This window comes from Carcharodon carcharias, chromosome 8, assembly GCF_017639515.1.
Source record: "Carcharodon carcharias isolate sCarCar2 chromosome 8, sCarCar2.pri, whole genome shotgun sequence".
In the NCBI taxonomy this organism is placed as follows: domain Eukaryota; kingdom Metazoa; phylum Chordata; class Chondrichthyes; order Lamniformes; family Lamnidae; genus Carcharodon; species Carcharodon carcharias.
The window spans coordinates 31348763-31370339 of NC_054474.1; the positions used below are offsets into that span (position 1 = coordinate 31348763).

The 21577-nt window shown below is 41.8% G+C and overlaps 1 protein-coding gene across 2 annotated transcripts in view; it reads left to right on the forward strand.

Annotated features, from left to right (window-relative positions):
- LOC121281311 (septin-8-A-like) overlaps positions 1-21577 on the forward strand; it is a 70448-nt gene that overhangs the window by 36862 nt on the left and 12009 nt on the right. Inside the window, exons 2-7 of one of the 2 annotated variants that reach the window (XM_041194197.1) lie at positions 11537-11651; positions 13532-13727; positions 16344-16530; positions 19578-19739; positions 20362-20458; positions 20991-21159. In XM_041194197.1, the coding sequence (XP_041050131.1) occupies positions 11537-11651; positions 13532-13727; positions 16344-16530; positions 19578-19739; positions 20362-20458; positions 20991-21159 (926 nt within the window). The remainder of the gene's footprint in view (positions 1-11536; positions 11652-13531; positions 13728-16343; positions 16531-19577; positions 19740-20361; positions 20459-20990; positions 21160-21577) is intronic. The other variant, XM_041194198.1, reaches the window with a different exon arrangement.

Genomic DNA, 21577 nt, shown 5'->3' on the forward strand with positions numbered 1-21577 from the left:
CGCAGTAAATGTGGAAGACATAGACGCAGTTGCTCCAGCTGCACATGATGAGTCCAGCAGTGAGTCCGAGGATGAGCACGCACAGGTGAACGCTGAGGGGGTAGACGCTAATCCGGGCTTACTCCAGGGAAGCCGGTACACCCGGGAGGCTTTAATCCAAAGAACCTTCAGCTAGTCCACCACAGATGGATTTTCAACACACGCCAGGGGTGCAGGCTCCATACTCGATACCTGAGTGCTAAATTTGCCTGGATACTTACATTAATGAAGGCCCTTGTCAATAAAGCTCAATGTCAAATAACTCACTCATAACATCATGGCTTCCAATGCAAATGCAGAAGTAAGGAATCACCCTGAGGCATGGCAACATGTCAAAATTTATTGAGGGAACAAATGTAACTTCATAAAGCAAAAAAAAGGTGTTGGACATCACACCAAGTCTTCAATAAACTACTATGGGCCAACATAAAAGCACCAGTGAGAAACCCGTGGTGTGCCTAAGGTTTACGCTTTCGGGTGCTACGTCTTGGTGCTATCCCCTCGCTGGCAGTGGTATCTGAGGCAGCTCACTCTGCTGTCCTGTTGGCCTCGATGACCTTGGCGGTCGTCCTCTGGCCCAAGGAGCCTTTGATAACCCCACCTGAGAGGGAGTGGCCAGTTCCACAGCTGGCTTCTCCCCAGTCGCTGCAGTCTCATTGGATGCCACGGTCATTGGCAAAGGGGCGGAGGAGCTGCTGCCCTCATCCGGAGCACCCTGACAGGAGCCCTCAAAGACGATAGGCAGCTGCTGCGCCAACATGAGGTTACTTTGGACCTCCCTGCTCACTGTAGATGGGTGGGCACTGAGCTGGGAGACTTAGTGCCCAAACCACCTCCTACACTGGCACTGACTAGCAGAGGCCAGTGCCGCTGTGAGGGCTTGCAGGTCCGAGTGCAACCCCAGGGGGCCCTGAATGGTCTCCTGGAGGAGCCTATCCACAAGAGTCGCTGCTCTCTCCATGGAGGAAGCATGGCGCTCAGCCGTGAGGCTCATTGCTTCAGTGATGCTCTGCATGGACTCCTCAAGCACGGGCACCATGCCACACATAGTGTCACATATCTCCGCCAGTCATCCCACATACCCTGTTGCACTTCCAGTGTTTGCTGCCTCACGGATGACTCCAGAGGCACATCATTAGTCACCAACCAAGCACGTTCCTGGTCCCCAGCAGTCCTCCAACTGCAGGCGCCACTGGCACCCTCCGTCTCTGCCTGCACCGCAAACGATGGTGAAGTACCCCACTGCCATGCCGTGGGACACTAACCGAAGATCTAATTCCCACCGAGGTGCTAGTGTCTGTGCTGGTGCCTGCCTGGCAGAGATGGTGTGACACTGGTGAGTGGATTTCCTCTGGGGCTTCGGGAGTGAGCGGTGGGCCCTCTGCCTCCTCCTCCCAGTCCTGCTCCGGTGATATCGAAAGGAAGAAAAAGGACATTTGATTCATTACACAGCAGACAATGTCAACTTGCATGCCGCTCCCCTGTATTATTATGCACTCATCCTTCCATAATCAATGGTCAACCTATGTTGCTAACTTCAATCACTAAGCATTCAGCAGTGCCATTGCTTCTGTGCCACACATGATGACTTGAGTGCTCACCAAACATACCTCCCTGTGGCACCCCAGCCACTGGTGGACCTGGGGGCATGGCCCCTCTCCAGATCCGTGGCCTGCTGTGCGTAAGGTGTTAGGATCGCCAACTGGGCCTGCCCTCCGCCAGTCCACATCCATTCTGCGAAATTGGGCGCAGTCTTCTCCTGAAAAGGAGAGAAGAGCATTGATTAGTCCAGCCTGGACCTGAATTCCCATCACATCCCTGCCAACCCAACCAGAGTGGGACAATGCAGGACTCCTGTTCTTCGTCGCCCCTCAGCTGCCGCAGACTCAGCCAAACAAGCCAGGGCTAACCCCCCAACAACCCATTGCTCAAATGCTGCCTCCTTCACAAATGGCACCACAAGATGTTACTTTGCTAATCAAGGAGGCACAAGCATGTGGAGCACAGAGACCAGCAGATAAGTTGGTGCCCCACCAACTGGCAGCTCCCCTCCCAACATGTCAGTACCCTGACTTTGACATGTGTCCCAGTTCCAGCACTCTGCTTTGGTGCAGATCCTTGACTTTTGCCCCCATTATATACTCTGGGAGTCAGTGTCACACATGCTGTGGATGCAGAACGCATCCTAGCTCAATCTTTTCAGGATGACCTAGGCACGGGCAATCTCTGCTGGAACACCCAGCGAGGGATACATGCCGCGAAGGATTCAATGCCATTACAGTACTCAGAGTTGCCGGGTTGGGGGTGGGGGGAAAGGGTGATGGCTGCATTAAGTGGCCTTAGGCAACGTGGTTCTCACCCTTCCCGAGCGCAGGAGGTCATTGAATCTTTTGTGACACTGGACCCATGTGCACCACACCACAGCATTAGTGTTGACACTCTCGGCCGTTTCCTCTCACGCATGTTTGGTCAGGTGGGGAGGCAGAGGCCACCTGTCCCTCGGAAGAATGACCTCCCAATGCGCTGCCACCTCCTCCAGGAGGGCAGCTAAGCACTCGGAGAAACGAGGGGCACACTGCCCCACTGGCCTACCCCGATGGCCTACCCTTTGGACTGGTGTCAAGCACATTGCCCCTCTTCTCCCGGCCATTGTGAGCAGCCTTGCAAAGGCTACCAGGCCTTCATTTAAACAGGCCACTGGGTGGCCATTGGACCCAGCAGTCTGTGCACACCTGCCACCGCCTACCCAATCCTGCTATCCCCTGAAGTTGTGAACCTCGCTGGGCGGGCCTTAATTGGCCCACCCACGTAAAATGGTGGCGCGGACCTGATCTTGGACGGCGATTGGGCCCGCACCCGCTCCTGCAAGGCCCGCCCGACATGGGGAAAATTCTCCCCAGAGAGTCATGGTAAATGGTTGTTTTTCAGACTGGAGGATGGTAGTCGGTGGTGTTGCCCAAGTGAACCTTGGGCAGTGCTCGGACCACTGCTTTTATTTTGCAATATATAAATGACTTGGACATTGGAATACAGAGTAAGATTTCAGAATTTGCTGATGAAACCAAATTTGTAGGAGTGGCAAACAGTGAGGATGACGCAAATCGACTGCATCGGGACTTAGACTGGCAGAATGGGCAGACAAGTGGCAGATGGAATTTAATACAGAGAAGTGTGAAGTCGTGCATTTTGGCAGAAAGGATGGGGAGAGGCAATATAGACTTAATGGCACTGGTCTAAAGAGGAACCTGGAGGCTCATGTGCTGTTGGAAATGGCAAGACAAACTGAGAGAGTGCTTAGCAAAACATATAGGACCTTGGGCTATATACCAGTCTATAGAGGTATTGAGTACAAAATCAGGGAAGTTATGCTGAACCTTTATGAAGCTTTGGTTCCGCCAGAACTAAAGTATTGCATCCATCAGAATTTGGTCCCCAAGCAGAGTATTGGGTCTCCATCTGACATTAGAGCGAAGAGGAATGAGACTTGCAGAAGGCATTTCAGGCATTAACACCCAATTTAGATTCCAAATGTAGCATAGGTATGAAATGTGCAACTGTTCTGACTAATGTTATACCTCTAGAGCGATTGCACTGTAAGTGCCTCTGGAGCACATTCTGTATTTGTGTATCTACTGTATTATATAAAGAGATGAAGCTATAAGTGTACATAGGAACACCAGTCAGCTATTTAGTTCCTCAAGTGTGTTCCACATCCATTCAATGAGGTCTTGTTGATCTGTGACCTAACTCCATATATCAGCCTTTGCCCCAGATCTTATTTCATTCATGCAATGTGGATGTCACTGGCTAGGCCAGCATTTATTGCCCATCCCTAATTGCCCTTGAGAAGGTGGTGGTGAGCTGCCCTCTAGAACTGCTGCAGTCATGTGTTATAGGTACACCCATAGTGCAGTTAGGGAGAGAGTTCAAGGATTTTAACCCAACAACAGTGAAGGAACAGCAACATATTTCCAATTCAGGATGTTGAGTGGCTTGGAGGGGAACTTGTAGGTGGTGGTGTTCCCAGGTATCTGCTTCCAATGTCCTTCTAGATGGTAGCAGCCGTGCATTTGGAAGATGCGGCCTAAGGAGCTAATATCAATTTCCAGATCTAAAAATTGTCAATTGAACAAAGATCAACTGCCATTTGCAGAAGTGCTCCAAACTTCACCCCGAAAGGCCTGAGGCCAATCTTTAGACTACATCCTCAATCCTAGATTCCCCAAACAGCAGAACGCTCAGGCAAGTCAATTAAATATCTGCCTCAGTCTTGTTAATATTTATAGTTATTTATGTAGTGTCCTCATTGTCTGAGGGTTGCTAATCCTGGCTTATGCCGTGATATCAAAGAACAGGGCCCTGTGTGCAGACAGACAGACAGAACACATAAACACATTGCACCTGTTTCAGCTAACCAAAATAAGTGTAAACCATTTGCTGGTTCATTCCTCAGGGCAATTCCTTGACCAATCAGAGCCAAGCTGCCTGGTTTAAATTTCAGACAATGCTTGGCTTTTAACTGTCAGTCACCATCAACTGGTGCATTCTGCATGGCAACGTTTCTACCAATCAGAGTCCACTTTCCAACCAATCAGCAGTCTCTTCTCATACAGTATAAATTTGTTGATTACCCTTACACTGGTATTCCTGTGAATTGTCCTGATGAGTGCAAGATGAAAACCTTCGACAAAGTGTCTCTTTTTTTCAGCAATACTCAAGTTCTATACTACCAAATGACTACTGATATCACTGCGGTGCAAGGTGAGGAGGTAGGCCCCAAGAACCACCTCAGCCAGTATCGGGATTGAACCCACGCTGTTGGCATTGTTGGCACCACGTTCCAGCCATCTAGTCAACTGAACTAACCAGCCATTCTACCCCCTCCTCGTCTACTCTATCAGCTCCCCTTAATCTTTTGCATGAGGTATACTTCCTGGAATAATGGTGAATTTTATTTTAAAGATGTCATGTTCTAGATCTTCCACACAATCCACCGTAGCTGGGTTTTTATGGTTTAATCAGAAATGGGGAAATCTATTTTGTGACCAATCACTTCCTCAAACTGTGATGCTGACGTTTGAATGAAGTAGTACCCACTGCTTTTATTTCCTCCCTAAAATTCAGTGGCGAAAGTAAAGATTTGTGTAGGATCTGTCAGCAGTAAATCTTTACTTCAAAGAGGAATGAGAGGAGCAACTAAATAATTGATTAATTAAGATTAACTGATAAATCAGAAAAATGTGTTTTCCCTTTCATTTTTGTCAGCAGGAGGCCTCTGACATTTGGGATGTTCTGAAGTAATTTACTATTGAGGTGAAGTGCAGACTGTTGACATCTCTGACTTATTGAAATATTCCAAAAGAATAGCTGTCTGTATTCTATATGTTGCCTCTTCAGGACCAGAGGCAGACAAGAAGCAGGATTTTTTGTTTGGTGCTCATTGCGGTGCATCTGATTCACCGATAATATAAATTGGAACTGTGGGCTCTGGAATGTTACAGCAGGGGACATGGTACATAAAATGTTTACTCCCAGACTGCTTTCATGCAACAGTTAAAAAGCATGAAGCAAGATAATAGGGGACCAAAGGAAAGTGAAAGTGTCCCTTTATGATGTTTAGGATTATAGGCCAATCCAGCAGACTTCAAATCCCCTTTAATAAAATTACATAGTGGGTGGATCCTCTGAACTTGCAGCACAAAGGTAACACTAACTTCATTTATGTTATTTTCAGAATTCGGCAGTCATCCAATTAGGTTAGATTATTAGGATGAGTTAAAACCATGACTAACTGCCTAGAACAAAACTAAGTTGTTGCCAGTTGGGATAATTGAGCTGACTTGGAAGGAAATTAGACAAAGATTCAACACCTGGGCACAGGCTTACTGTGGTCTGATGCTGATGCAATGAAGAAAAGACAATTCTGAGTCCTTGTTATCCTGTCTGGGAGAGTCACTGTCTCAAATTCATTCTGTGTTTGCTCCAGAGACTTAACAGACCAGCTGTGTCTACCCATACTACAATGAATAATGTTACAGTGGTGCATAAAGTATGTTTTACAAATACTGTGCTGAACAATGGTCACTCTTATTTCCACCCCAGGAAAAGGGATTTTTTTCCTTCTTTTCTAGGTTGCCTGTACAGCAAATAATGGCTGCAAAGACAGACTAGCAATTACGGCTTTAGCATTACTACTCTTAATCCTGAGGTGAACAAGATCAACCAGACAACTGACATTGAATTCAGCTCCCTCATTGGCTTTGTGTACTATTTTTGGTTCAGTCTACCCACAGCCTGTAATCCCACTAGTTTTATTGCTGCCAACTATATAATTCCACAGACTGCAATGAACTTCATCATAGTGTCCACTCCTCCTTAGTAGGAGAAATCTTTACTGCAGTTGCTGGGATGTGGAGGACTAGGGTATTTTTATGGTGCACACAAATAGTTTGGGATTTATTTGATGCAACTATGCACTATTCCTTCTCCTTACCTACCCAACACTAAGGTTAACCCTTGAATTAAACAAAATGAGAGATAATTTCATGTAGTTGATTTTTAGAAATTCCTGTTTGATAACTGGCACTTCACGGAAACCTTTAAATGTTTAATTGATGTCTGGCAGCGCACATTTGGAACAGTGGGACACAGATTCACCCGTGTGAGTTCCCAATCTTGCAGTAGAATGGGGTAGGTGGGGAAAGAGAAGAAAAGGTTGAATTAAGTGAGTGTAAGGATGCTCTGCACAAAGATGCAATTATCAGATCATATCTGAGTGTCTGGCTGTGGAGCGGATTTGGTAGAGTTCTGGGGGTCATATTATCACTTTGTATGATTGGCAGGAGGCAGGTCTGGGATTTAACAAAGAGGGTAAAGGAAATAGAAAGGGGTATGGAGAGGAAGGGAAAGTTGTGTGCTTATAACAAGAGCTGAGATCAATTTATACTTCAGTATTGCACCTCCCAAATACTGCTATTCCTATTCATAATGGAAATGTATATTAATTTTATATTCAAAGCTTTTCCATTGTCTTTGAATTCATTTACACATTGGTAAGCTGATTATAAATAGTATGGCAACAGTTGGATCCTGTATAGCTTTCAAGTTGGGGAGTGGGGTGTTTCTTTCAGACAAAGACAGACAGACATATATGCACCATTTATTCTCAGCACTGCCTTGGCACAGAATGAAACCAGCCCTCAGCTGAAAGCTCTAGCATATTTCTGTCTGCACACAGTTCCTCGGATGTTGTGGTTAGCAGTTTGCTTTTGTGCAAAGCAGTATTTCCTTAGGGCTAATGCAAATCAAGCGAGGCTTGTTTTAAGTTAAAATAAATAGACTTTTTGGTTTGAGGCTTCAAGTGTAACGTGAACAGATGACTTATCAGTTTAAGCAATTTTTGGTTTTATCCAGGAAGAAAATTATTTCTTCAAAAGATATTGAAGAATGATTTTAGGAATGAACAACTGACAAAAACCAATAATCTGCAGTCGAACTACACCGGCTTTCCCATGTAAAGATGTGAAGTTTATTTCCCTCTATGGAACTTAAGATATTTTAATATAATTTAATATGCTATTTATAATTGTTTGATTTGTGCTTTCTCTGCTGAAGAGTTTGAAAAAGAAGCTTCCTGTGGTATTTGGGTGTACAGAACAGTGATCATGAGCTATGTGTCAGAAGGACTTGGGTATTCAGTCAAGCTAGTCTCACTCCCTTTGACCAGAAGCTGTTACCAAAAATGCTGGCCTCAGTTGAATAGAGCAATGTTGATTTCAGGCCCTAGGTCTGACTGTACATTATGTTCAACTCTCCATCCTCTCTCTCTCCTTTGTTTCTATGTATCCAATTCCCAATATCCTGTTGTAGTATTGAAATGGTGTACTTGTTTTCTGCGACTTTGATATAGAAGCGGTAAACAAATTCAGTTGTTGAAGAAATTGTGCTGTATATGATTGTGTGAGATTTGATATACCTTGAAATCCACTTGGGAAAGATTAGATAAATTAGGCAACAATTATTGCCTCTTTGCAACAGGTTTGCCAAGCTAAAATCATGTGTCCAACTCCCTATACATAGCATAAACAAAGTTGCTTGGAGATTTATTTCTAAGTATGGTTTTTATTCCGCTTTCCATAACTCAATTTATTAAACCTCAGTTGGATATCTGCAATTGGTTAATAATACCTGCAGCCTAGTGTAAGAGCTTATATCTGGATACTGGTTTTAAAAATCTTCCTCTAGAGAGCTCCCATAACAGAATCGTCACTAACCAGGGGGCATAAATTCAAAGTAATGGGCCAAATAATTAGAAGGAAATTGAGAATTATTTCACCCAGAGGGTGTTTGGAATCTCTTTGCCTGAAAATATGGTAGAGGCAGAAACCCTCATCATGTTTAAAAAAATATTTGGATATGTACTTGAAGTGCTGTAACCTGCAGAGTAGGGACCAAGAACTGGAAAGTGTGATTAGGCTGTCTGACTGGTACATGCTACCACATGGTGACTAGGCTACCTTGGTGTGTGATCCATGGCTTCCCTGTTTCTCAACCTTAACTTGCAAACTTTTTGCCAGTTCTGCAAAATGCTGAGTGAGCCAGATTCGAGTTGTGAACTGAGAGACTTTCCTTCCATTAGAACTGTTCTACTTTGTTGTCCTGTTTATTATGATTAGCTAGAGAGGGCTGTTTTTCTGAGTCTGATTGTACCAGGCTGTAGAAGCTTTTGTATTATTTTAGTTGCTAAATATTGAAGCAACCATTGTTTAGATTACAGACAGGGGCTCTGTTATAATTATCCCCAGGCCTATGGCAACAATATTTAATTTTGAAGGCAAATGCTTTGCTAGTGACACTTACCCAATTAGAAACACAGCTAGTGTTCCTTTTGTAAATTATCTCCACAAATATGTTGTGAACCTGTGGCCAAAGAACGTTGGGTTTTCTGATACTCCCATTGTTGATCAGATTTCAGTCTATCCCTATTTAGATTTCTGTCACTTTCTGTTGAATCCTGGTCTCTTTCAGGTTTCCACTTGCCCATATTCTCTATTCCCTACTACCTCCTCCTCCCCATACAGAGAGGAGTTGATCTGTGCTGTACGCATTGGATTTGCACACACCCATTTAAGTGAATCTACCTGATAACAATTCCTGTAGTGATTATAGGTAAAACCTTTACTGCTGCCTTTAGGGGTCACGTGGTTGTACAGACGAATCAGCCCTAAGCACGTGTAATCTTGGGGCAGAGCTTTCTAGTCGTAGATCTGGTTCAAGCAGTAGCTTCTACATGAGCTCTGTAAATAAAGTTACCTGTTTCAAGTAAGAAACCTGTCCGGTACACCAAGTTTATTACAATTCCCCTTGAGCTTTAACACTTGATAGGAGTACGACACAAGCATGTATTAACGTGTTGTTTGAATGTCATACCATATATTCCTGTAGCATGCAGAAAGCACTTGCAGTAACCAATTTTAATGCCAATATTAATCCCTGGTGGATTGCCCATCTGTACTTCACACATAATATAATCCAAGCTAATTGCATGCTACCTCCTTTAGCTTTCACAGGATGTTCACAATTTAAATTAATCTAATTTCTCCGGAGATGTCAACAATTCTCCAAATCAAATGATTTTTGAATCTTTTAAATTACTTAAAAATTAAAGAATTGACCTGTTTTCAGCATTAACTGGTGCACTAATCTGTGATGCAAAGACCTTCAGTGTTGTACTGTAACTGATATAATAGTATTTTAATATTTACTGTGTTAATGCTGTGTTCCTGTAAGGGATGGGGTGAATCAAGGTAATTGGGTTGGTCTATTGGTCAATAAGATAGAGTAAGCAGCTAAAACTAAAGCAAGTATTGAGTTTTGGTGCTGCTGCAATTAAGTTATCTTGAGGGAGCTAGGTGACAGCATGTACAGTGCCATAAAGTCCAATGTAAAACTCACTGGTTATGCATTGAGCAATGCTTTGATGGGTTATAAATCACCCTCTATTAAATGATGTCGAAGTAAATATGAATGTGTGATTTATATACTAGATTTGTTAGAATAAATTTGACTTCTGGGGTTAATCTTCCATGTTGTTCTTCACATTGTAAGAAGCCTTTGTCATCACTTTTACATTCTAAAGATGATGGGCCTGTGACAATTTAGTGATTAACATGATGATCTGTTACCATTGTGTTTAATTGTTCATCACTTGCTTCTCTCCCCCTCGCCTTGGTGAGCAATTAATTTTTCTGTGGAATTTGGATGAATTTTGTAATGTGGAAGCACCAGTCTACCACAGTCTCAATGTTTTTTTTTGTTCATTCATGGGATGTGGGTGTCGCTGGCTGGGCCAGCATTTATTGCCCATCCCAATTGCCCTTGAGAAGGTGGTGGTGAGCTGTCTTCTAGAACTGCTGCAGTCCATGTGTTGTAGGTACACCCACAGTACTTTTGGCTGGGGCGGAGAGGAGGGGTGGGGGGGGGGGGGGCGGGGGTGGGGTGGTGGTGGTGGGGGGGGGGGGGGGGGGGTGTGATTGGGTGGGCGGGGGGGGGGGGGGCGCGGCGGGGGGGTGGAGTTCTAGTCTTTGACCCAGCGACAGTGAAGGAACGGTGATATATTTCCAAGTCAGGATGGTGTGTGCCTTGGAGGGGAACTTCCAGGTGGTGGTGTTCCCATGTATCTGCTGCTCTTCTAGATGGTCATGGGGTTGGGCACTGACTAGCATCAGTCCAGCTATTTGATGAAATCAAACACGTTTTTTGCTGTACCAATAATTGCGATAAGTTCCAGAATGCACCAAGAAATTCACCCTCAAATTAAATACTGAAATGAAGAAAACTTAATTATGTTTGGGAGATGCCATGAGGTGGCAATCAAAGTAAGAGTCTCCTATTTTTGGTTTCATTGGTCCCATTAGTAGGGAAAGGATAGGGGAAGGAGAAACAAAGGTGGCAAGTCACTTCCTTCCTATAGCAAAGAAGAAAAAAGCTGAGTGCAAGTCAATCTTTTCCGTATGGTTAGAAAGCAGCAATGACAGATACAAAATAATACCTTCCTTGTCCTGCCTGCCAGACAGCAACATTGTAAATAAATTAAGTGTTCTAGTAACATGACAGGTTAATACTTTTCTGGTCTAGAAGGCACCAGCTGAGTTGTAGACACTGCTAGTGTTCACCCCAGACTTTCCCAATTAGGAGGTTGCTAATCACTGCCAGTTGGGTGGAATGTAGTGGGAGGCGGAGAAGATATTGTAAGCAGGGGAGAAAGATAAAGAGAAAATAAAATGGGTGGAGTTATCCAACCCTCAGTTATGAGGAAACTTGGTGAGTATAGAAGAGAGTGTCTACTGTTTCAATCTGTTTATGCTTATTATATGTGACTCAACATGCCCTGTAGGTGCATGGTGTGTTACAGTTTCTCTTTGTGTGGCATGCATGCATATCACTAATACTTGCTCTATTTCTGAAATGTATATCATGTTTCTTCCTTTGCAACCAGGAGGAGGAGAAGCGTAACCTTAGCCTTGGTGGCCATGTGGGTTTCGACAGTCTCCCCGATCAATTAGTCAGCAAATCTGTAGCACAAGGCTTCTGTTTCAACATTCTTTGTGTAGGTAAGTATTGCCCTTGCATAAAAACCATCACCTCAGCACGGGACTGTGACGTGTAGAGTAACTGGGTGCAAGCCTGCCAGTTAATTGAAATGATTCACTTATTTTGATTAAAAAAATTTTGGCACCGGATAGTTCAGTGGGTTAATGCACTTTGGGAGATTGTCGTGGTATGGCCTGAGTCAGTTGTTGCCAGCTAGGTAGCCATGGGTGAAACTACAGTTGAACTGGGAACACCGGTCAAGTAGAGGAAAAATCAGCTTGGCTTGGGTTTCTGCTTATTGTTCTGTAATGAACCATTGTGAAAGTGCCAGCGTCCCACTGTGAAAGACCAACAGTAAGTGACCCTTCAATGTTAAAGTCTACTGTCAGTTACTTTTTAATTGCACGTGATCACTTGGGCACTAGAGGACTGCTGGGACTGAGTGTGAGATTGTAGCTGAACATCAGTGGATGTCAGCAAAAGCAGAATAAAATGTTGGCAAAGACATATGTCATTTTGATGTATTATCTTCTGTCTTAGCCCTGTATTTAAATGAGTCTGTAGTCTGATCAACTTTTAATTTTGTAAATCACCCCGACAGCTCTGTTTTTATCCATAAAGGTTTAAATTATGGCAGGTGTCTTTAATTTGAATTAATGTTGAATATTTGGCTTGCTGTTCTGGTTTTCACCAATCTAATGTAATCTGATCCAAGGGGATTATGAAATGCCTGTAGTGATTTTAAAATAATGCGAAGTTTTAAATTTAAGTTGTACTTTTCACCTTTTTTAAAGTTGGCTCACCCTTCTACATCTCTGTTTCCTTTCTTCTAAAAATAGTAACTCGTGGATTCCTAGGTATTTCCTTCCAATGGCAAGTTTTCATATGTGTTCGAAAATCCTTGTTAGTGCCTTCCACAGTCAATTAACCACTATCAAACAGCCCGATTTTATCTGCATGCATGCAGTTTCAAACAATAGCTGCTAGATAATAATTGGCAGTTGGCACCCAAGGTTAATTTTACACAGCCCCAAACGTGGCAAACCTGGGAAACCTGGAACAATATAAAGTGTCCCAACTTTATTTCATCTAAGATTAGCAGTCTAACTAAAGAGCAAAGGTCAAACCTGACACCTTCCAAAAGACTACCACACCATATGATAAATTTATCAGTTGAGCACATATTTACATTGTCTACAGCATTTGTCTGTCCTGGCCAAAAATAATCACTTGAGGCATAAAAGTTAGAGAAAAGTTTAAATAGAGAAGTAAATTTATAGCACGAGTCATACGGCATTAGTTACTGGTATAAAATGTGAATAATAAATAATAAATGGTCCTCTGTTGTTCATTGCATAGGTATATCTGCTACATTACAGAGTGATTTAAATGCAATTCTTGTCTGCATTATTTCTTTCCTTTTGTCCCCAACTTACCCTGCTTTCTTCACCTCACCCCATCTTACCTCGTCCCACTCCACCTCATCATGCAGCAAGTTTTGATCCTCTACCCTATTATAATACTTTTTAGCAGTTTGGTACTACTCAGTGGCTTGCTAGGACATTTCAGAGGACAATTAAGACTCAACCATGTTGCTGTGAGTTTGAAGTCATGGGCCAGACCAGGTAGGGATATTTCCTAAAGGACACTAGTGAATCAAATGGGTTTTTGCTAGAATTTGATAGTTTCCAGGTCATCATTGCTGATAGCAGATATTTATTCCAGATATACTTACTTAACTGAATTTAAATTCCCCAGCTGCTGTGTAGGATTTGAACTTGGGTCTCTCAATCGTTAGTCCAGGTCTTTGGATTACTAGCCCAGTATCATGACCATTATGCTACCATACCTATCGTATTATTACTTTCAAACATCTAACTGATTTCTCTTACTTCCTTAGGAGAAACTGGTATAGGTAAATCAACGTTAATGAACACACTGTTCAATACAATGTTTGAAAGTGAGGAGGCTACTCACTATGAGCCAGGTGTTCGATTAAAACCGCTGAGTTATAGTTTGAAGGAGACCAATGTAGATCTTAAACTGACTGTTGTTAATACAGTGGGATTTGGTGACCAAGTTAATAAAGAGGAAAGGTAAGTTATTGAAATGAGCATATACACAATTAATCAGGAATGTTTCATTTTTGTTTTCTCCTATATTAACTTGCATGTTCTGTTTTTAAGGTATTTTGGAAACCCCCCTTTCCAAAACACTGCATAGCATCTTCTGACCAGGTTCTTGGCTACAAAATTTGCTTCCATATCTTTGTCAGTGGTGCTCTGCATTCAGCACAGATATCCTTCCTCCTCCTCATCTTGCAGCCCATCCCCCAACCCAACAGTGCAACAACTCTCTTGAACCTTGAAAAGTATCTGCCACTTGCAATGTTTTGCATTGTATATATTCCTATCTAAAATGGGTATAGCCATCCTTATTCTAGTTCCAAGTGAGCCCATCATACCAAACTGACCATAAAAATGTAGAAGAAGCAACCATTTACTCTTCTGTTTTAAGGGCTGAGGGTGGGGGGGAGGTTTGTGGAACTTTGCTCTGAACCAAACATCTATTTATAAACTGCAATTGCTTGATGCAAGTAGCAGCATGAAATGAAGAATTCCATTTCCTTGAATTGGCATGCACAAACCCTTCCCACCTCAACCACCTTCCAAAAAAAATATTATTTTTAAAACTCTCCAATTTTGCCTCTTTCACAAGGTACTCTTTGTGTAATATGTTTTCCTTGGCATCGGTCACTCTCCAGCACCTCACCAAAATGACTATTGCTCACATGAGGCTTGGCACTGACTGTTGACAAACTATTTGACCGCAGCTTATATCCCTGATCAACCTGGTTCTATTCCCATCTAGTGCTCATGCGAGCAAACTTCCAGCAAGGATCATTAGATTGCAGTCAGGAGCAGGAACCCTGGCTGCTTTTATTCCCACTAACATAGAATGTTGAATCAGTCGTATTGCGTCTGAAACAAAAACAAAAATTGCTGGAAAAACTCAGCAGGTCTGACAGCATCTGTGGAGAGGAAGACAGAGTTAACGTTTTGAGTCAGTGTGACTCTTCATCAGAAGTAAATAGCAATAGAAATGTGACGAAATATTAGCTGTTTAAGGGGGGGGTGGGACAGGTGGAGCTGAATAGGGGCCAGTGATAGGTGGAGGCAAAGGAGAGATTGCAAAAGATTTCATAAACAAAAGGACAAAGTGGTGTTGAAGGTGGTGATATTAGCTAAAGGATGTGCCAATGGTGACATTAAGGGTAGAAAGCAGAATGAGCAAATGACAGATGGCCCTAGTGCAGGTGGGGTAGGGGGAAGGGATCGAAATAGGCTAAAAGGTAGAGGTAAAGCAATGGATGGAAATAAATTTTAAAATTAATAATAGAAATAAGTGGGAAAAGAAAAAAAATATATCTATATATTAAAAAATATAATAATTATTAGAAAAAAGGGGATCAAAAAGGGGGTGAGGATGGAGGAGAGAGTTCATGATCTAAAATTGTTGAACTCAAGGTTAAGTCCGGAAGGCTGTAAAGTGCCTAATCGGAAGATGAGGTGTTGTTCCTCCAGTTTGCGTTGACCTTCACTGGAACATTGCAGCAGGCCAAGGACAGACATGTGGGCATGAGAGCAGGGTGGTGTATTGAAATGGCAAGCGACAGGAAGGTCTGGGTCATGCTTGCGGGCAGACCGAAGGTGTTCCGCAAAGCAGTCACCCAGTCTGCATTTGGTCTCTCCAATGTAGAGGAGACCGCATTGGGAGCAGCAAATGCAGTAGACTAAATTGAAGGAAGTGCAAGTGAAATGCTGCTTCACTTGAAAGGACTGTTTGAGCCCTTGGAAGGTGGAGAAGGGGGGAAGTAAAGGGGCAGATGTTGCACCTTCTGTGGATTGCATGGGAAGGTGCCATGAGAGGAGTTTGAGGTGTATTGCCTCTCATAGCACTTGTTGAGATTGGCTATCTCTGCATATAGTAAGGATCAAACATGGGGCTTTCCTGGTGTGTATGGCTCAGCTGTGCACCAAATAAAATTAGTGATCTATGGGATATTCTGATAATTTTGTTTGTAAAGGTGCGAAGGAAAGATAATGGAAGACTTCTAAGTGTACTTAGTCTGAGGTTTTCTTTGAGTAGCTGCCGTATTGAGCTTCCCATTTCCTTCAGTGCTCCAGGCTATAAACATTCAAATTTCTTGGATATGGAAGCAGAGACTCTTGGAGGGAAATAAATTCAATAGATTGCTTTTTTATTTCATGTGTTAACTAGCAGATTTTTACTTGACCCCGGGGCTACTAATGTGCCAGAAAATCCTTGAATGCACTTGTATGATGTCACAAAAGAATGACTGAGAACGAAATATAAATAAGGTTATTGCAGATAAGGAAATGCAATATTGTTTAAAACTTACATAGCATAAACATGGTAAATGCTGTACCATAAAATTGATCACTAATATAATTGGGTAACTATCTGAAAATTATTTTTATTGTAGTTGACCATATGCTGTAAAATGTTCATCTTTGGAATGATGAACAATACATTGTCTGGCTTTGGTAGGATAGTGCAAGCTAAATCTTTTAATGCATACCAGAGATTGGAAAGAATCTTATTTTTTTAAGATCCAAACACATAAGGTAGCTTAACAAAATTTATGAGCAACAGCACTTCCAGCAGTTCATTCTGTTTTTATTCTTCAGCTATAAACCTGTCGTTGACTACATTGATGCACAGTTTGAGAATTACCTTCAGGAGGAACTGAAGATCAAGCGCTCGCTGCATGATTTTCATGACACACGAGTTCACGTCTGTCTGTACTTCATTGCTCCCACTGGTCATTGTCTCAAATCATTGGATTTAGTCACAATGAAAAAGCTGGACAGCAAGGTATCAATGATCAGTTATGCATAAGTAATAATTTTCTGTTATCACTTGCAAGATGCACAGAAATCTGTGGCTTTTATTTTAAATAGTGAAGATTTCAAAATGTATATTCTAATACAGAAACAGAAATACCTGGAAAAACTCAGCAGGTCTGTCAGCATCGGCGGAGGAGAGCACAGTTGACGTTTCGAGTCCTCATGATCCTTCAACAGAACTAAGTAAAAATAGGAAAGGAGTGAAATATAGGGTGGTTTAAGGGGGTGGGGGGTGAGTTGTTGGGACAAGCAGCCAGTAATAGGTGGAGATAACCAAAAGATGTCACAGACAAAAGAACAAAGAGATGTTGAAGGTGGTGATATTATCTAAAGGAATGTGCTAATTAAGCGTAGAGAGCAGGACAGCCAAGATACAGATAGCTCTCTCCTCCACCGATGCTGCCAGACCTGCTGAGTTTTTCCAGGTATTTCTGTTTCTGTTTTTGTTTTGGATTTCCAGCGTCCGCAGTTTTTTGTTTTTATCTCTGTGTATATTCTAATATAAATTTTATTTTACATGGTTCCATGAATATCCTACAACATTGCACATCTCCAGCCGATGGATGTATAGGCTAAAGATAGGCACTATGCCTTGTGTTATCATGTTTTTTATTGTGTATGTTGCTCAACATTCTATGCAGCTACTCTGGACCCCATACAATCAGTCAAATGTAGCTGTCTTGCCGCCTTGCAAGTCATTGACACCATATCATCCAGTGTTTGCAATGGTATGATTTGCAAAGGAACCAAAGGTGGCATGCGCAAGCACTTTTTTACTCTAGTTGTTAGGATCTGTTATGTTTTGCCTGAGAATGAGGTAGATTCAATTGTGGCTCTCAGAAAAGAATTGGATAAGCATCTAAAGAGAAAAGCTTGCAGGGTTACAGCAAAAGGGCAAGGGAACGGGACTAACTGAATCCCTCTTCCAGAGAGCCAACGTGGACTCAACAGGCCAAGTGGCCACCTTCTCTGCTGTACCATTCTATAATATTCCGATTCTATTCTATGGTAGTAAGCGTTAAAGACAAATACTGTGTTTTTGTTAGAATTTCTCCCCAACCAAGTTCTCAACCATGTTTCATTAAAATAACCTCTTAATTCCTATACCATAATTCTCATGTCAAAAGTTTATACTCCTGGCATCATGATCAGGGCAGGGAAATTCACAAGCCTGTCTACTCTAGTGAAACAGACCCATATTTTACCCTTTCTGTTTATGGGTGGGATTTTCCACACCCGCCCCCCTGCCGGGATCTTCCGGTCCCGCCACAAGTCAATGGACTTCTGGCTGGGGCGCAGCCTTGCCCACGGCGGGTGCCGCCCGCAACGGGGCCGGAAAATCCCAGCCATAGCCTTTTGCTTTCCCTTTCTCCTAGAAAAAAAATTGTGTTCACACAATGTTGAATCCTTCTTTAAATTATTTCCAGTGTGGTATTCATTTTGAAATTCCTAACTTATTGGTCATCCCCCAAAGTTATGTGAATTCAATCCATCTGAAGCAATAGGCAAAACATGAACTTGGCATGAGAGGGGAGATGATCATCATCTCCCAGGTGAGAATTCAATTGACTGTTGAGGCAGACCAACTACACTGATGTTGTGTTGCATTTATGTGAAATGCTCAAAGATAAGTTCTAATTGTTGTAATTCATAAACCTGAAGTTCTGAGTTTTGCTCTAGAATTACAATGTTACTTCTAATATTGTTGTGATGTCTTCATAACTGTCTTCAATGCAAAGAATCTCTAAAAAATTCTAAAAGATACCTGGATGTATTTCATTGAAATTGTGACCCTTCTGACATTTTTTTCCTTTCTTCCCCCACCTGAAAGAAACAGACTGATGACTGGCACTTCCAGAGGCGATATAAAGTTATCCTGACTTTTCAGGATACTGGCTTTACAAGATGCTTTTCAATTAAATTTGAGTGTTTTAATTTAAGCACCGGTTCAATTTACAAACATGTTAATTACTTGTGAATCAAAGTTGAAGAAACAAAATAAATAGAACCCCCAGCAAGTCCCTAACTCTTTTTGGCAATATGCTAGTAATTGAATCTGTGGACAAAAATCCCTTTCTTCAAGGGGCGATGGTAAGCTTAATTCCCCTGTCACTGTCTCACACAGTGAAACCAGAGTCAGATCTCTGGTGAGCCGGGAACACAAAGCTACCATCTGCTCAACAAGGAGGAGTCATGGCACAATGTTTTTTTGTGGTGAAATGATATTTAACAATTTGATTGTCAAACTGATATTTCTGTGCTGAGGAGAAATTGGCTGAAATTCCATCAGCACCCCCCTCCCCCCGCTTCCGCCCCGCCCCATCAGTTCATCAGTTTTATTTCTTTTAAATCACAAGTAAGTTGGGAGAATCACAACATTGTTTATTATGTAGGCTTTGGGGGAATGAAAGGGCTTAACTTCTGAGAGGTTGTTTGTTTTTTCCCATTTCCTATTTTGTGTTTTGCATTGCAATACACTTCTGCAGCATGAATGCCTCATTAAGCCACTCACACTTTGAGGAATGATTTGTTGTTTAACAAAGTGGCTGAATGTTTGAATGCCAGAAATTGTGTGTGGAGTCAAATTGAGTGGTGGACACCCCTAGTCAATATTGTTTTCAATATCACAAGATTGAAAGCACTGTTCTATTCCCAAAAAATCCATGATAAGTGAGACTAATGTGTCATATTTGGCAATGGTATTAGTGAATGTTGTTACCGCTATTTGTTTTACTTGTTCAAGGATTGTTTTATCAGGAATGTTAAATGCTGTTACAAGTAATTATTGTAAATGTTACAATTATATCGTCTCCACATGTGGAGTTGTAAGCTAATGTAGAGAAGTACTGTATTTTAGCGACTTGAACAGTAATATTTTGTTGAAGTCTCTGGAATCAAGTCAGTTGGGGAAAATTGCAAAAATGGGAAGTCTCAAAATTTGTTCAGTTATGGTTCTGTCATGCTGAATGAAGGTTGTTCACCTTTCTCAACTACATTTTTCTTTTACAATTTTAGGTAAATATTATTCCCATTGTAGCCAAAGCTGACACAATTTCTAAAAGTGAATTACACAAATTTAAGATAAAGATAATGAGTGAACTGGTCAGCAATGGTGTTCAGATCTACCAGTTTCCAACAGACGATGATGCAGTGGCAGAGATCAACTCAGCAATGAATGTAAGTATCAGAACTTCCTGTAGGCACACGTCGTAAATCCCACACTTCTATTTTCTTCTCTTGGCTGTAAGAAAGGCGTTAACTGGGGACTGATGGCTCAACAGGCTGATGTACTTTCTTTTCACCTTTTGGGTTTGAAATTTCCTCTGAAGGTTTTTCAGTAAAATCAATTTGAGCTAACCTCAACGTAGTTCCACGTGGGTGCAATTTGTTGGTTCTTCAGTGCTAATTTGCAGTGTGGTTCGGGAGTGTTACAATGACAGCTCGTGAGAATGGAAATATCACACCTGTAAATAGAGGCCATTCTTTTAAGGAAATAGATTTAAAAGTGTGATTTTAAGCAATATGGAGGAGCTGTTTCTACACCCAGAGTTGCAGAGTATTGCACAGCTGTTTCCTTAAATAGTTCTAATATAATTGCTGCAACATAAATTTCTCAATCACAGCACCTTGCACTGTATTCTGAAGTGCTCCCTGATGCTTTGTAACCATTATAGTCAGTCGCATCACCTAGCCCATTGTAAATTATTTAACATGAATTCATGATCTGTTCAGATACAATGGCAATAGAACAAAGGGCATTTTTTTTTTTAAAGATTTGTCTTTCCTTCCCCCCCCACAGGCCCATCTTCCATTTGCAGTTGTTGGCAGTATGGAAGAAGTGAAGGTGGGAAATAAACTGGTGAAAGCTCGACAGTACCCATGGGGTGTTGTTCAGGGTAGGTGGAGGTTTTATCAAGTTGTTATAAAAGCATATTTCATAAGATGTAGATAATATAGGTAAGTTTCCTCAACCAGATATAGCAAACTACACTTGTCAGGGGACTAGTGTGCTGGTGCGGTTGCTGTTGTCTGAGTTGGTTTCCTGTGTACTTATGTGAAACAGCCTTATCATTCAATTTTTGAAGACAAAGTTGCCTGTGTTACTTTTTCTGTTATAAATACCTTATGATAAAAGTCCGAAGAAAAATCAAAACAAATACTTTTCTCAATAATGATTTAAAAATAAACAAGTTTTGTATTTGTATTATATTTAATGATGTATTAAATGGGAGTGCCTCCCTAGTTCAGCAGGAAGCATTCTTCTATGTTATAGGGTGAATTGCACATTCAATCCACTGAATTTTTAATATGAATGTGCAAAATATTTCACTCCTTAACATTGACTTCCTTGACAAGTACAAAAAGCACCGCTAATTAAAATAGCTACACATACATTAGTTACATTAGGCATACTTCTTCTTTTGACAGTTGAAAATGAAAATCACTGTGATTTTGTGAAGCTGCGAGAAATGCTGATTCGTGTTAATATGGAAGACCTCCGAGAACAGACACACACACGACACTATGAGTTGTATCGGCGATGCAAGCTGGAGGAGATGGGGTTCAAAGACACTGACCCTGATAGCAAACCATTCAGGTTGGAAAATCCAGATAAATATTGGAGAAAATGTTTGATTATTAATGCAGCCTCTTTTAGAATCAGGCATCTAGGTTTATGGTTTGTATTTGGGAAAATGTATATTTATTAGATGGAAATGAAGGTGAACAGAAATTCTTTAACTTCAGAGTAGCTCTTGCCACGACAAATAAACAGGAAACTCATATAATATAGAATAACCCTCATTGCTGCCCCTTCAACGTAAAACACAGTTAATTTCTATTCTCAAAATTTGGATGGATTATAGACAAATAGCTTTCTGTTTACCTCTAGTCAAATCACTGGTTCTTTGGCAGAGTGCCTACCTTTCTAGATTCTGTGAGGAAATATGATCCAAAGTCACTACTTTTATCCTGGAACAGAAAGAGATTTTATTACATGATCCATTCTCTGAAGC